This window comes from Neofelis nebulosa, chromosome 11, assembly GCF_028018385.1.
Source record: "Neofelis nebulosa isolate mNeoNeb1 chromosome 11, mNeoNeb1.pri, whole genome shotgun sequence".
Classification (NCBI taxonomy): domain Eukaryota; kingdom Metazoa; phylum Chordata; class Mammalia; order Carnivora; family Felidae; genus Neofelis; species Neofelis nebulosa.
In genome coordinates this window covers 60,043,694-60,060,446 of record NC_080792.1, presented here as the reverse complement: position 1 = coordinate 60,060,446, position 16,753 = coordinate 60,043,694, and the positions used below count along the sequence as shown (strand labels likewise).

General features: G+C 44.0%; 1 protein-coding gene across 4 annotated transcripts; it reads right to left on the bottom strand.

Moving 5' to 3' along the window:
- Positions 1-11,422: 11,422 nt before the first annotated feature.
- Positions 11,423-15,158, bottom strand: TXNDC2 (thioredoxin domain containing 2). Of its 4 annotated transcripts, XM_058692713.1 has the most exons (3): positions 14,284-15,158; positions 12,852-13,970; positions 11,423-12,809 (listed from the first exon to the last, which is right to left on the bottom strand). In XM_058692713.1, the coding sequence occupies exons 1-3, from the start codon at positions 14,381-14,383 to the stop codon at positions 12,400-12,402; spliced, it is 1,629 nt and encodes a 542-aa protein (XP_058548696.1). In that variant the 5' UTR covers positions 14,384-15,158; the 3' UTR covers positions 11,423-12,399. The 4 variants fall into 4 exon arrangements, with proteins under 4 accessions (XP_058548696.1, XP_058548694.1, XP_058548695.1 ...); XM_058692711.1 differs by having other exon boundaries at positions 11,423-13,970; XM_058692712.1 differs by having other exon boundaries at positions 11,423-13,970; positions 14,296-15,158.
- Between the last annotated feature and the right edge of the window lie 1,595 nt (positions 15,159-16,753).

Below are 16,753 nucleotides of genomic sequence, written 5' to 3'. Positions count from 1 at the left end.
AAAATGCTCGGACCCTTGGAAAAACACAGACGTTGCTTTTTTTTTTTTTTTTTTTTTTTTTCACATTCTGTTTATCTCCTCTCTGTTCCCTTTATATGACTGATCCACCAGTGCTGGCACACGCGGGCAAAGAATAAATCACCTAAACATCAGAGCTCTGACTCCAGACTTACAGCACCCATCCTCATTTCTGGCCAGTTTCACCTTACAGGGTTTCTTCAATACCCCTGCAATTGCACTCTGTGGTCAGGGACAAGAGTCAGCATCAGAACCGACCCACCAGGCTGCCTCTGGCCCAGTTTCCTCACCCACAGAGGGTGATTTGACACAACTCAAACAAATAAATCCAAGCACAAAGCACCTGGGATATATGATTCCTCCTATTTTTAATCTGGTTGAAAAACCAATAGAATCACAGATTTGGAAGAATCATAAAGCTGAAGAATGGAAATGAAATCGAAATTCAGTTGCGAGCCATGGATTTAATGTGTATGAATTGTTCTTTACATTTCTATAGTTACACCTAAAGTGCAATCCAGATAATATGTGGTTTATCACACATCAATCTTACCAGCATGGTTCAGTTTCAGAAGAAATACATTATGCTGAAATTAGACTATGCTCACCAAGAAGACTTAGTCCCCATGCAATTTTAGAAAGCGGCATATAAATTCCAAAATTGTTTGGCATTGTGGTAAACAATGCTCGGTTCTTGATTGTACGTTGGCTTTTATGAAACCATTGAGATGGAAACGGAGTGTCACCATAAATTATGTAAACCTTGAGTCAGAATAATTCTGTCTGTAAAGATTGTATTCTTGTTGTCTCTATTACAAATGGTCAGTGATTAACATGAGGTCTAGAATTTAATATAGCCTCTGTGAGCAGAGACCTCAGTTTGTTCACTGCTGTATCTCCATCATCTGGAACAAGGCCTGGGATACAGAAGGTACTCAATATACATTTATTGTTTTCTAATTTTTCCTTGGAAATAATTTTAGACTTACAGAAAAGCTGCAAAAAGAGTTCATCAAGTTCCCCTTACACCTTGCCCTCCCTCAGCTCCCCCTAACATTAATATCTTACATAACCCTAGAACAATTACCAAAAACAGGAAAACAATATTGCTTCGATATTGTTGACTAGCCCATAGACCTTCTTGGAATTTCTCCAGTTTTCCCATTAACGTCTTCTGACTTGTCCAGGGTACAATTCAGGTCCCCATCTTGCATTTAGTTGTGATCTCTCCCTCATCTCCTCCAATCTGGGACAATTCCTCAGTCTTTTTTGACTTGCATAACCTTGATATTTTTGAAGGGTATTGGCCAATTATTTTCCAATGCCCCACATTTGGGGTTTGTCTGATTTTTTTTCCTGATTGGGTTGAGGTTCTGCATTTTTAGCAAGGATACCGCAGTAGTGATAGCCGGCCCTTCTCAGTGCATTCAGTCAGATGTCCATAATGCCGGTTTATTCCCGGTTTTCACAACTTTGTTCATGTGGTTAAGGTGGTGCCTCCCAGGTTCCTCACTGGAAAGTTGCTATTTTTCCCTTTGTGATAAGTATCTTGTAACAAGACACTTTGAGACACTGCAGACGCAGTTTCTAATCAAACTTTCACTCGCATATTTTAGTATCCATATGAGTCTTGCCTGGAACCAGCGACTATCTGTTTCCATCATTCCTTCCACATTTGCTCACTGGAATCTACTGGAAGGAACAACTGTCCCTTTCCCGTCATTTCTTTACTTATTCATCCACTTATTTATCTAAGTATGGACCCATGGAAATTTATTTTATTATAACCCACTATTATCATCATTTATATTGTTGATCACCTTGTCCCACATTTGGCCAGTGGGGGCTCCTTCAGGATCATCATATATTTTCCCTGCTAAATCCCTGAAGGTTCTGATCTTGGGACCTTGGTTAGAAACCAAGATTGGCCCCTAGATGTGCTCATGCTACTGGAATGTCATTGCCTTCAGGTCCTTTCATGGACAAAGCTAGGAAATCCATATAGTTTCTATCTATCATCTATCTATCTATCTATCTATCTATCTATCTATCTATCTATCATCTATCTATCTATCTACATCAAAAATGATGATCATACCGATGCCTTCCATCCCAATCTAACATCCCAGAGTTCGTTCTAGACTCCTTCCTCCTTATTTGCAACTTCTTTCATGTAAGATAGTAGGAGACCTAACTCTCATTACCCACAATAAATGTACTTACTTGCTCAATCCTCGAATGCACGTAGAGGAATCTCAGAATCGCTAACCCATACCTCTGTGAAAAACAGATTTACTGACTAGGGCAGGATATTTCTGTACAGTTCATATTGTCTTTTACTTTACAGTAAAAGTATACTTTATAGTATACAGTCAGCATACTGTTTTCCAAGGTTACTTACGTAAGTGTTTTTCTTTCTCACTTCCTTCACTATGGTTCTATTATTCACTATGATTGTATTATTCACTTATAATACACTTAAATTCATTTTTACTGTTTGTATTCCATTTTGCCTCTCCTGTTTGCTTCAATTACTAATTTCGGGGCATGTGAAGCATGGATATGGTTCTTAGAGTCAAAAAATATTCTTTTTTTTGTCCTTTGGCATAAGGAGCAGATACATGTGTATTTTCTAATGTAACCCTCACTTTTACTTGAAGGGCTAAATGTTATATTCTTTTTCATACTTCGCTTTTTTCACGTAGTATATCCTGGAAATCACTCCATATCAGTTCATAGAGAGCTTCCTTACTCTTTTTTACGGCTGCATAGTACTCCACAGGGCAGATACTATCAACTGCTCTCCTTTGTATGAGTAGCTAGGCTGTTTCTGATATTTTGTGATAAGCAACCAAGGCTTCAGTGAACAACCTTATATATATGTCTTTTCATATTGTTGGAGGTCTGGAATTTGACCTAAAAACTCAAATGAAATTTTTAGATCAAAGGTAATTCTATGTATAGTTTTAGATGTTGACAAATTCCCTTCCCTTTTGCTTTGTTTCTCCCCCACCCCAAAGCTATGTGTTTCGAAGATTACTTCAAAACAAGCATATTTTTAATTCTCTGATTGATAGCCCCTGCTCCCAAACCTTTTCAAATCAAGTTAAGACTTAGGATGGGTAGATGCACCTGGACTTCTTGGCAACGGTTTTAGACCAACCTTGGACCCCACTGCTAGATCCCTTCATCTCCTTTCCCTGCAGTTTTTCTAATCTGTCCTTGCTGACCCCACAGCCTTGCAGAGGGGAGGCTACAGGACAAAAGCAAGACAAGTACACCCTGGGATTCTCATCTCCACTGTGTTGTTTTTTTTTTTAATTATCTTCTCTGAAGTGTGGCTGTAATACAACCATCTGTCTATTTTCACCTTGCACCCATATACCGAGCTAACCAATGATGTGTAAACCAAGTTTGAGCTCTTTCCTCTTCTTGAGCTGGTTGTACAGAACCTCCGCATGGCCATGGATGTGAGCTGGTGGTGGGGCGCTGGGACATCTACCACGAGTGGCGTGGAGTTTGGGCTCCCTGTCCAGACAATCTAACGGTACTCTTCTTCCTGCTTGGGCTCAGTCCCAGCGTATCAAGCCCATCTCTCGTAATGAACTGCAGCAGGGCCCGTCCAACTTTACAACGTGGTGGATCTGACAGAAATCTTTATGACAGCTCCTAAGGGGCAGTCCCAGGTGTATAGTCACTGGGTGTCCCAGTGACACACTGGGACCTGTTTTTCAAAAAGTGTTGGAATATCTGCCGCAGGTGATATGATCACGCCCCAGAACACCAGGGCTTGCCATCAGCTGTGTGACTGCCTCTTCTCCCACCACTGACACCTCCAACACCATAGACTCTGCTGGATCCTATGGGCCACATGGCAAGGCTTGGGGCCCCACTCAGAGCTGGAGGCCTTTCTCCTGTGTCATCTGAGCCAGAGCAGTGTTCTTGATGTGGAGTGCGTTGCATCCAGAAGCCAGACAAACATACCAGGCACTGTGCTTCTGCCTCGTGGTAGGGGATGCAAAAACAAGAATTTATCTTCTAATCCGGAGAACGTATCTCAGCGCCCATCTGATCACTGGACCCCTGAGAACTTTCCTGAATGACAGGTCCCTGAATTTCCAGCATCCTGTCAAGGCCTTCAGGACACTAGCTTTTCCTGCTGTCCTGCTCCATCACACGTCATCAATGTCATGGATCACTGTCATACAGGATGTCCAGGCACTTCCTATTTCTTCATATGGTGTTATAACGGAGGATGGAAAACTTCAAAACACCCTGGAACAGAACAGTCAGTGAATGTTGCTGCCTATTCCACCTGAATGCAGGTTACTGTTGGGTTGTTGTTGTTTTTTTTTTTTCCCCCGGAATGGAAAAGAACATATTTGCCAAATCACTGGCCATATAATATGTACCCGAAGCCTTATTAATCTGCTTTAGCATCAATACTGCTTCTGTCCGGCAGCCTCAATGGAACTACAGCTTGGTTTAGCTTGTGGTGTTCTACAACCCATTTTCTGCAGGTGCCAGACTGGCTCTTCAAATGAAGATGTGATAGGAGAGACCACTACCCTGTATCCTTTCAGGCTTTAACACAGGCATGAATCTCTGTGATGCAATATTGCCCTGATTTACCGTTGTGACCTGGGGAATGGGGGCAGTTTAATAGGTTCATTCCTAGACTTTCCCGGTGTGATGATTCTTACCCCACCGGTCAAGGACCCAAAATTGCCAATGTTCCCCCCATACATTAGTAAACTTTGTTCTGTCTTTTATCAAGGGATAACGAACTCCATTATGGGATTAAATATCTTGTATTTCAAATAGACCTTTTGGGACATGCATTCTATTACCTAATCTACAGTGAGATTGGTAAACATAATCTGGTTACGGTTTCTAAAAATTTCTTAAACAATATGATTTTAAATTTCTGGTGCAGCCCAATGATCTACTTAGAAAAGACATAGTAAGTGTATTGCTAGGGTGGCACTCAAATGCTAAGATCTTGTACATTCTGACCATGTCTCTTGAAGTCGAGGTGACCCAACTCTGCATGTCTGCCCCATTCACCAGTGGTTGTCCCAGGTGATGGCCTCCTCCACTCCACATACCCTCCACATGTCATCTCACCTGAGCCAATCTTGTCTCGATGCCCAGTAACCACATTTTGACTTTTATACCCACTGATCACCCCTATGGTTTGGGCAACTTCTATAGTCCCCTCCTGGTTTCTTGGGTTTCATTGTTAGTGCTTCATTTTCAGCTGTATAGGCATCTCTGCTGCCTGAGATGAGAGAGACCTCTACTCTCAGCCCTTGACCTTCAGGAACTCTCTATTCGCTTGCTGGTCAGCTCAAGTCCTATCCCTCCTGGAGAGGAGACATTTGGACATGTTTCACTTGAATTATTGAAAAGGCATTGAATCTCCATCCCAGGGGATAAACTAGAGTTATCAAGAGCGCGTATTTAAGCAAGTCAATAAAGAATAGAAGAATCCTAAGAATTAAAAATCAATTTATTGATTTTAATTACAAACACAGGAGTTTTCCATTTCATGAACACCTCTAAGTAGGCTTCCCAGAGGACAGCCTATGGGCTCTGAATATTCCCTGCATTCAGAACAGTTTACCCATTGGCTATGAGTAGAGCTCATTACTGACATGTATACCTATCTTTCTGCCTTCAACATGAACACCAGTGGTAAACATGCATAGTATCTGAACCTCACATGATAAATCTCGGGTGTGTGTGTGTGTGTTTTTTTTAAGAACATATGAAAAAAAGTCAGTACACAGATGGGGCCTGTGGAGTATGAATGATGGCAGCTGGTATCCAAACTATACAACTACCAACTTTATTTTAGCATTTTTCTATGGATATGTATACATCTGAAACTTGCGATCCTGAATGGAGTAGAATTATAATTTGGATTTATAAATACTTTTTTAAAAACCTCAGATGCCAAAACAGAGATTAGTTGAAAGTAAGCATCTTTATCGTAGGAGTACTTTGGGGCTCACAGAAAGAGATCACATTTATTAGGGAAATGAACATAGGGAGATTAAGAAATCTGATTTAAGGGAAATCTTCTTTAAAGCCTTCCCAGGGAGGCAGCTAACCTCATCTGCCATTTCTAAACTAAGAATCATTAGCTAACTGGTGACTTCCTTCTGTATCTTCCTAAAGTCGGTGAAAGATATTGATCTCTGAGTCATTACGCTTGCATTTAGCTTTGCCTTTCAAACACCAAGGCATTGCGGCCTTCCTGGGGCACAGGAGAGAGAAGCAGTCCTTCTTTCCATCTTCCTCAAGCCCCACTAGTGCAGTGGCTCTCCAGAGGCCAGCGACCCATCGGGGCATTTAGGGAAAACAGCAACAAAGACCTGCAGAACCGCTCTGTGCCCTTCTCCGTTCTTCCCCAAGCCAGATCTCCCTCTTCCTTGAAATCACCATCTCAGCCTAAGAGAAGATGACGCTCAACTTGCATGTGTAAAAGTAAGACACTTCTAACCGATGTGTGATAGAACAATCCCGTTTTCTTCCAGTGCTCGCAATTCACGTTTGTTCATTTCGGACACTGCCTGTCTTTACCAACCTTAACGTCCTCGTGTTTATCATTGTCAAATATCAGCCTTTTCGTTTTCAAGTAAGTCATCTTTTTTCCATCCTGGAATTTGCAAATCCTTACTTTCCCAAACCTTGAAGCTATAGTGGCTTTCTCTCGCTCCCTGCTATCTTGATCCCAACCATGGTCATTGTTGCTCTGGGCAACTATTTTCACTGTGGGTGTTAAAGGATCTCCTGGCTAAAGTGCCACTATTCTTCGAAAATCTGAAGATTCCTCCTGTACCTTTTGGTTTATTTTTTTCAGTTAACTTTTATCTCCATTGACTGTGCCATTCCGTGGTTCTCTTATACGAGCTGGGAAACTTCAAAATCTGCCAAAAATCACAAGAGAATTCTCTAGGCAACAGTATGCAAAAAGTTGTAAATATTTATTGAATGTGATTTATCTGAAATAAACATTTCTGCCTCAAAAAGGTACCCAAGTGTTGAGCACCCAAGGAGTATTTTATGTAGACCCTCCACCGTTAAATCGAATTGCTCACACTTAGAGAAAAATAAAGTCCAAAAGCTTCACTTAGAAAAACAGACCCCAACACTGTCTTCTTTGCATCTTTCCGAGCATCTGCTTCGCAAGTGTTTTGTATTCTCTTTTGATTCATATTCCATATGACATCTTGGGCGAAACTCACATGTTATCGTTTGTCATTTGAGCAAGCCACCAAGTTATTACTTAGTTCACAGAGTGGTGTTTAGTTCTTAAGGAAATCTGATTGGATTAAAATGAAGTGAGGGGCGCCTGGGTGGCGCAGTCGGTTAAGCGTCCGACTTCAGCCAGGTCACGATCTCGCGGTCCGTGAGTTCGAGCCCCGCGTCAGGCTCTGGGCCGATGGCTCGGAGCCTGGAGCCTGTTTCCGATTCTGTGTCTCCCTCTCTCTCTGCCCCTCCCCCGTTCATGCTCTGTCTCTCTCTGTCCCAAAAATAAATTAAAAATGTTGAAAAAAAAATTTAAAAAAAATAAAATAAAATAAAATGAAGTGAGAAGGCATGTTTAAAAGGAATTTGATATGTGCATTTGATATGCCTTTTCTCATTGGGTTGAGTTTTTCATAGGAATTCATAAGTTGGGATAAGGGTGATTCTGTGTTTTTAGGGTAGCTCCCGGTCTAGTTGCAGTGGCACCAAATGTGACCCCATGATGTGGATATGCTGGACAGCAAATCTTCCTTCCTCCCACTTGCCATGTAACCGGCTTAGCTCTTGTGGTTTCATGGCACTGTCCCTGTTCCAGGGGTACAGAGCGACCCAGGCCTGACCAGTCAGAGTACCCCATCCCCGCCAAATACACAGAATGGTTCAGGGATTCTCACATGACCCAGCCAATCAGAGAGAGTCTTTCCAGGGACATTTATTTGGAGTCATGAGAAACAGACTCACTGTTCATCTGTGATTATGAGCCATGGAAGCAATCAATGATAAAACCCAAATGAGCAGCAGAATTGAGAGGTGGAAAACACCAGAGTCCTGATGATGTTGTTTGAACCTCCACATACCCCGGAAGTAGTTTGTCCCCCTTAGAATTTCCAGTTTCAAAATCCAATACACTCTCCGTTTTTCCTGGAGCAGGTTTGAGTTGGGTCTCTGTCACTCGCCAGCATAAAATGAAAATATCGCCCACGACTTCCTCAACCACTTAGGGACTTGATCTCCAAACAGAAGAAATTCTCAAGATTTCGTCTCTAAGACTGTAACATAAAGCTGGGAAGGCCCAGGATGCTCAACTAGAACACAAAGCCTCAGGTTAAGTTCTGCATTTGAAGACGCTGCCTGAGTATCCTTGTCCTTGAGCCGCATGCTTACTCCCTCTTATTTCAGTTCTCCCAGATTTTGTTTAAGAAATGTTTTAATGTTTATTTATTTTTGAGAGAGAGAGAGAGAGAGAGAGAGAGAGAGAGACAGAGCATGAGCAGGGGAGGGGCAGAGAGAGAGGGAGACACAGAATCCGAAGCAGGCTCCAGGCTTCTGAGCTGTCAGCACAGAGCCCCACGCAGGGTTGGAACCCACGAACTGGGAGATCATGACCTGAGCTGAAGTCAGGTGCTTAATGGACTGAGCCACCCAGGCACCCTAGAGTTAGTCTTAATAATCTTTACTGTTCTTGTTAGGACTATTGCCAGATACTTTATTTTCTGTCACTGTTGTAAAGGGGACCTTTTTCCATAATGATACCCAATCGCTTATCATTGAATCAAAAGGAAGCTTTTTTTTTTTTTTTTTTTTTTTGAAGATTACCCTGAATACTGCCACTTTGTTGAATTTTCTTTCAACATTTTTTATTTATTTTTGGGACAGAGAGAGACAGAGCATGAACGGGGGAGGGGCAGAGAGAGAGGGAGACACAGAATCGGAAACAGGCTCCAGGCTCCGAGCCATCAGCCCAGAGCCTGACGCGGGGCTCGAACTCACGGGCCGCGAGATCGTGACCTGGCTGAAGTCGGACGCTTAACCGACTGCGCCACCCAGGCGCCCCTGTTGAATTTTCTTACCAAACCAAACAGGTTTTCCACTGAATCTTGTTAGGGCTCTAGTTAGATTATCATCATTCGCAGCCAATATGATTATCTAGAATCTTCTTTCTCATTAGTAATGCATCTTATATCTCCTGCATGCTCAGTATTAGAGGTTGTAACAATTGCTTGGCTCATTTTTTTAAAGCACATGACTCTTAATTAGCAAAACAGAATGTCCATACTCAAGCTTTGTGCCAGAGAACATGACTTTGACCTGGTTACTGTTTAACTCTTATCCAAACAATCCAGAGAAATGGTGCTTAGGGTGGGTAGTTTGAAGGACGTGAATCGATTCTCTGGTAGTTTAGATTTTGTTCCTGGATCAAATTAGATTGTCCGAGAGCCTCACACTTGCTCCGCATTGTGTTGGCCCCTCAGAGTTGTGCTTTGTCTTCCTCCCTTGATTTATATCAGGAATAGTATAAAACCACCTGAAAAATCTACCACGATTATTTTCAAGGGTTTTCTTTAGGTCATTGTCCATGCCATCACGTAGTAACCTAAATATATAGAAAGACGCAGGATAAGGGCGCCTGGCTGGCTCAGTCGGTAGAGTATGAGACTCTTGACCTTGGGGTCGTGACCTTGAGCCCCATGTGGGTGTACAGACTACTTAAATAAAGAAACTTTAAAAAAAGTGTTGTTTTTTTTTAAACAGAGACCTAGGGTTAAAAAAAAAAAAATTCAATACTACAGTCTGAGAAATAGCTGTTGGCGTAACTCACTAATGTTAGATTTGGGAGTCCTTGGTCCTCCAAACTACACGGTCTAAAGGGCTGTGGGGCTAAGTTGTGCAAATGGGGCTCTGGTAGCAGAGGGATTGGGTTAATTCACAAATGGCTTAGCAGATAAAGTTATATATGGAAAACAGGAACACATCTGAGAGAAATAAGTCAGAGGAAGGTCTCTCTACCAGAGGAAAAGAACAGATACATGGATCATTAGCAGAAGTCCATTTATATGAAAATCAAAAGCTGCATACTTGTACACCCTGAATCCCAAATCCTCTCATTGGAAAGTGGCTTATGATCATAGCTTTGGCTTTTAGGAGAGATCAGTACCAGAAATAACTATATGAGAATTGTTTCCGAATTTACGATACAAAATGTTGTCGAGAACGTCATCCGGAGGTTCCCAGATGAAAGTGTTCATGCAAGAATTTCATTATGGGAAATCTCTGACTCCTTTTTCAAGTTCCAATGTTTTCTCCTTCAGGGTGCTGACATCTGGCTATCCCTGAGTTTCCCTTTCCTCACCCCTCCACGCGGCTAAGAAGCTCAGGACAAAATTTCCCACTCAAACAGAACGAGCCTTCAGATGACATCTTACCCATCTTCCTGGTTTTAATTTCCTTACTAATTTGTTCGCTTTATCATTAAAGCTTTTTGTAGGTCATCCCAAATGTTTTTGGAAAAAAGGCCAGGTATGCATGGCATTTTGTTTCTATTGTTAGGGATTTGTTTTTCAGGGCTCAGAGGAGTCTACTAGATTGAGATACTAAGGGGGAGTGACTGGGGCAGCCCCCTCCTACAGTCAACTTAAGATAGGGATTGCCACCACAACTGCGTAAAGGAAGCCAGCCAGGTTCCTGGCCAGAGGACTGGAGAATGCATGCCCCACCTAGGGGAGGTAATGCCACTCAGCCTCTAAGAGTAGGTTGGTTTCTTGAGGTAATGCAAACCCAGATTGCCAGGTTTTACAATTTTTCAGGAAAAGCTAGAATTCAAGATTTTAAAGGGAATTCTGGTTTTTGAAATGTTGACAACTAGTTCAAATTCTTTAAAACACTTTGGACCCGCAGAAGACAAGATAGGATGGTGGCCGATGAGGAATAAGGGGAAAAAAGAGGAGTTGTTCCTTGGTGGGTAGAAGTTTTGGTTATACAGGATGGATAAGTTCTAGAGATTTTCTGTACAACATCGTGCCTACAGTTAACAACACAGTATCGTGCATTTAAAACTATGTTAAGAGGCTACTGGGGCGCCTCGGTGGCTCAGTCGGTTAAGCGTCAGACTTCAGCTCAGGTCATGATCTCACGGTTCGTGGGTTCGAGCCCCACGTCTGGCTCTGTGGTGACAGCTCAGAGCCTGGAGCCTGCTTCGGATTCTGTGTCTCCCTCTCTCTCTGACCCTCCCCCGTTCATGCTCTGTCTCAAAAATAAATAAATGTTAAAAAAAAATTTTTTTTTCATTTGTTAAGAGGTTAGACCTCATATTATGTGCTCTCACCATCACCACCACCACAACAAAAAAGACGACATACAAGGAAACCTCTGGACGCGATGGGTATGTTTATTATCTTGATTGTGGTAATATCATAAGTCCATGCATATGTCCAAACTCATCAAATTGTATACATTAAATATTTGCTAGTATAGGTGTACGTATCCCATACACATTTTTCTTTTGTAAACACAAAACTCTGGACCAAGCCACCATCTGTGACCCAGACCTGGGCCTTTGGGCTCTGAGACATCTGGGAGCAGGTTTTAGAAACCCAGTTACCAGGAGACAAAGTAAGAAATCTGCCACCGGGGAGCTGATGTCATAATGGCACTGAGGATCACCCTGACTTTGACCTGAATAATAAAGCGCTCGGTCTGAGAAACCAGAAGCTTTGGGCTCTGTCGAGGTTTTTGTGGGCATGATTAGTAGAAAAAGGCCTGCACTTGAGATCTGGGAAGCTGGCTTTGAGCTTGGCTGTGCCAGCCACGAATCCCACGCGGGGTGGGTGAAGCCATGGGATTTCCAGAGTCCTCCAGAGCACTCCCTGCACCCAGAGGAGGTTAGGTATGATCTGTGGATCTTTCAAATTCTGTATTTCCCAAAGTATCCTATCAGAAACCCCAAAAGATATGTGAGCATGAGAAAAGAAGTCTCCACTCATCTTTCAATCATGTACTTGTACCAAAGAATTGTCTAAATTTCCACTGTTGCCACAAACACCAAATGAGCTGGATTTCCAAGGGTGAGTTCCCAAACAAATCACAATACAAAAATACGAGACAGGTGGACTCCCAATCTCCACCAAAGGAAATTTGACTATCGCCCTTTCCTACCAATGAAAACATGGTCACAGTAGGCTTCAGTGCTTTACCACTTTTCGAAAAGGTGGAGTTAATACTTAATAATTTATGAGCAGGGGGCCATTCAGACATACACTTTTGTTACGCCTCATCTTTTTTGGCAAATAAAAAAGCAATCACAAACTATCATGAGCCAACTGTCTAAAATGCTTTCAGAATCCACAATTACTTTAACTCTGCAATGATCGCTTCGAGTTTTTCTGTAACAGCGCCGCAAAATTCGCCCACCTTTTCTTCTTTCTTATAAAACTGAAAGGTTGGGATGCACATGATCTCAAGGTCCTTCACCAGCTCATCACACTCATCAGCATCCACTTCCAGGAACACCACGTCCTCGTACTTGACAGACAAGGAATGGAAAAGGGGCTTGATGGTCCTGCAAGGCCCACACCACGTGGCTGAGAAGTCCACGGCCACCAGCCTCTCCCCAGCCTCCTTGAGCGCCAACTCGAAGTCCTCCTTGCTTAGGATCATCTTTACCAAGTCCACCTCCAGAAGCTCCATTGACCCTGATGCCTTCAGGACGTCTCCTTCTATGGGCGGGATGGCTTCTTTTGAGGACTTGGGGATAGCACCTTCCTTAGGCTGGATGCTGTCTTCTGAGCAATTGGTGTCACCCTCTCTGGGCTGGATGCTATCTTCTGAGCACTTGGTGTCACCCTCTTTGGGCAGGATGTTTTCTTCTGAGGACTTGGGGGTGGGGATGTGTTTGGACAGGGTAGATTTCACTAATAGCTTGGGGCTGTTGATCTGTTTAGACAGGAAAGGTTTTGCCGAGAACTTAGGGGTGTTGGCCTGTGTGGGCAGAATGGATTTTGCTAAGAACTTGAGACTCTTGCCCTGCTTAGGCAGGATGGTTTTGGCCGGGGACATGGGGATGTTATCCTGCTTGGGTGGGATGTTTTTTTCTAAGGAAGTAGACATTCCATCCTCCTGCAGCAGGGTGGTTTTTTCTGAGGAACTGGGGGTGTCACCGTGCTTGGGTGCAATAATTTTTTCCGAAGAATTGGAGCTATCAGCCTGCTTGGGTGGGATCCTTTCTTCTGAGGGATTGGGGGTATCACTGTCCTTGGGTAAAATGATTTTTCCTGAAAAATTTGGGGTGTCAGTCTGCTTGGGTGGGATGGTTTTTGCTGGGGAATTGGGGGTATCAGCCTGTTTGGGTGGGGTGATTTTGGTTGGGAAATTGAGGGCATTGCCATGCTTGGGCAGGATCATTTTTGCTGAAGAATTGGGGATACTGCCATGCTTGGGTTGGATGATTTTTGCTGAAAACCTGGGGGTGTCAACCTGCTTGGGTGAGATGGATTTTGCTGAGAAACTTGGGATGTTAGCCTGTTTGGGTGGAATGGGTTTTGCTAAGGGATTGGAGATGCCAGCTTGCTTGAGCGGGATAATTTTTTCTGGAGAATTGGGGGTATCAGCCTGCCTGGGCAGGATCATTTTTGCTAAAGAATTGGGGATACTGCCCTGCTTGCGAGGGATGATTTTTGCTGAAAAACTGGGAGTGCCAGCCTGCTTGGGTTGCATGGTCATTGCTGAGAAATTGAAGATGTTACCGCCCTGTGCCGGTGGGAATATGACCTTGAGCTGTGGACCTTTGGATTGCTTTGCAGGCATGTGTTGTATGTTGTCGGCCTCCGAAGCCGAGGCCTTCTCCTGGATGTGTGCTGTGTCCAAGAATTCTGGGACCAGGGGAGTCACGTGGCTGGACAGGCCCTGTAATAATGGACTTTCTGAACAAAAAAGTAAATAAGTAAAAATGCAAAAGAAGAAACAACAACAAAAATTCTTATCACGTACTCCAGGGAAGACCAATGCCATGGTTAGAGCCCACAAATGTAGTTTTGTGAATGACGTATCACTGTGAAAAATCACATTCAACAGAAGGCCAAGCAGCATGTGATTACGCGTATCTTTTGGTAGAGTTGTTTTTTTTAAAACTACAACTTTTCTCTGCTTCAATACTGCTGTCTGCTCCTTGAGCACATGGGTCCCTAAGGTGACCTCCGCCCGCCCCCCCCGTCCCCTGCCCCCCCCCCCCCTTACCATTAGCGTCACCTTGATCGGCTTCTTGTTTCTCTGGACTCATGTTCGGATCTTCCAGGGTTCCAGCTCTATCACTTTCCACTTCCTGTTCCTTGTCCATATCCACTCAGACTTCACACGTGCCTCAGAGTGGAGACGAGGCTGTACCCTCCAACTTTCTCCAGCCTCTCCTGCCTGACATCATAATATGAGTAACGACTTGCATTCGGGTGGTACTCACAGCTGGCTTTCCCTCTTTGTACTCAGAACAGTAGTATTCGAGAGTCTCGTGACAGCCTTGGTTATGGTGGCCGTGCCATGTGTTAGGCTGTGCCCGGTGCCTGATGTGCATTCATAGGCATTATTTCCTATAACACAACAAACCACTGAGGTAAGTACCATTATGATCCCCGCCTTACAAACAAGAATATTGAGCCCCGGAGAAGTTATGTAACTTGCTCAAGGTCACAAAGCCAGGAGACGGGCGGGTTCCAAGCCTGCTCCCTGAATGCTACGCCGAACTGTGCCGTTTGCCAAATCCCTGCCCAGCATGGTAACTTGAAACCACCTTTCCTACAACCTTCCTCTAGGACTCTCCGGCTCCAGCTGTCCCTTTCTGACTCACCCGCTCTAACCATCTAAGTGTTTCCTCCTAATCACGTTACCCTCCTCTGCAAAGTCCTGCCTGACCGGCAGGTGTTCGATTTGACTATTTGGAAGGGAGTAGATTATGACGCAGAGAAATTCCCTGAGAAGAGGTGAAAACGTCACACCTTCCATCCCAATAGATGGGGAGCCAAGAGAACGGGTACATAGATGTGTTCAGAGGAAAGCTGACAGCAGAGGAGTATTTGCCTGGGCTCCATTGGGGAGGCCAGGAAACACCCACATTCACATGAACTCCACATCGACATGGCAGCGTGGGTCACTGGCAGAGGGTGTGACTGGATTCTTGGGCCTGGCGCAGGCTCCTGGCCCCACAGCCTGCTGTACACATGCCAGGGATCTGGAAATCCTGCACAGCCAATGCTGGGGCTGCGAGTGTCCCTCGAAGACCAGCAGACCTATAGGGGCCTCGAGGAAGAATCGAGAAGCCACTGTGAAGGGGGATTTGTGATGAGAGGGCAACGACTGGAGTGACAGGTTCAACCAGTGGGTGAGAGCATGGTGCCCCAACCCCTAGATGGGCCCGGTGGTCCTCAGCAGTCCTTAGTCGAGGCAGCAGGCCAGACTAGCCACTTTACATGCGGAATCGGAGCCAGAGGGCCGGGCCACAACTGGGCTGCACGGCCCTGTGCACCCAGATATTGTGGAGAAAGGGGGGGAATTGGAAAGACTGAGCTGCTACCAGAATGAGAAAACGTTCATCAGGCTGAAAGTCCACAAACAGGCAGATTGAATTCCTGCCCCTCACTCCTCGAATCCCCATCGAGACAAGGCTCGTGGAGGAAGGAGATCCACTGTAGGAAAATTTTAAAGCCATAGTATATTTGCACATCTTCATGAAAGTGAGGAGATCTGTGACCATGGTACATTCATACTTGGGGATCTGAGCTGTGTTTTAGGTTTGGCAGAGTTGTTCGAATTATTTCTCCTCTTCAGTCTGAAATTCAGATGGATTCCAAGCAACCGGAAATATCAACGCCTCTGAATCCTTTTCATTCAACTTGTCATAAAATGTATCTTTTTCCCTTAAAATGTATTTTCTCCTTTAGCACAAGCTGGCCCCCAAATTGCTCCTGAACCCTTATGTCAGTTGTGGTTCTGTGAGGGAAACAATAAATCAGCTATTCTAGGCATAGAAAGATTTATCTAATTATAACATAGCTGGAAAGGCTGCCTCTGGGCTAGAGATCCTGGAATAATTCCTAGAAAAATGAGCAGTGCTGCAGACTTGGCCTGCCAGGGGGTGCGACCTTCATGATATCAGGAAGGCAGGAATCAGAAAGTTGCCGCTAAAATGGTTGACTTCAAGAACTTTCTGTTCCAGCTGCCAACCAAGGGCGAGAGAGCCACCGCTCCAACTCCCTCTCAGCTCAAAACTAGGGCTGAACTAGAAAGCTAGGGCAGAGAGAGGACAAAGTTGCAAGATGATGGCTTCCTTCGCATGCGGGTCCATCTACTGGTGGAATCTGTTTTGCATCCAGAACCCCAGGGGAGGCCAAAAAATGTGGTCTTCAGATTTCCAGCCTCTGTAGTGCAGGGAGCCACACTAGAAGTTGGAATAAACACTGCATGGAAATTCATTTCTACCCCACGCTCGCAATGACGACACGACAGTCTAGTTTTTACACACTAGGCTGGCACAACTGTTTGGTTTTATAATTACAAAAATAATACATATTCATGATGCAAACGTGAGGAAACACACGAAGAAAAAAATAAGAATATGATTGGCACTCAAAGTGCCAATCTTCAAGGATCACCGTTATCAATACTGTGATGTATATTCTTGTCTTTCTTGGATTTATACTACCGTAATCCTTTTCAT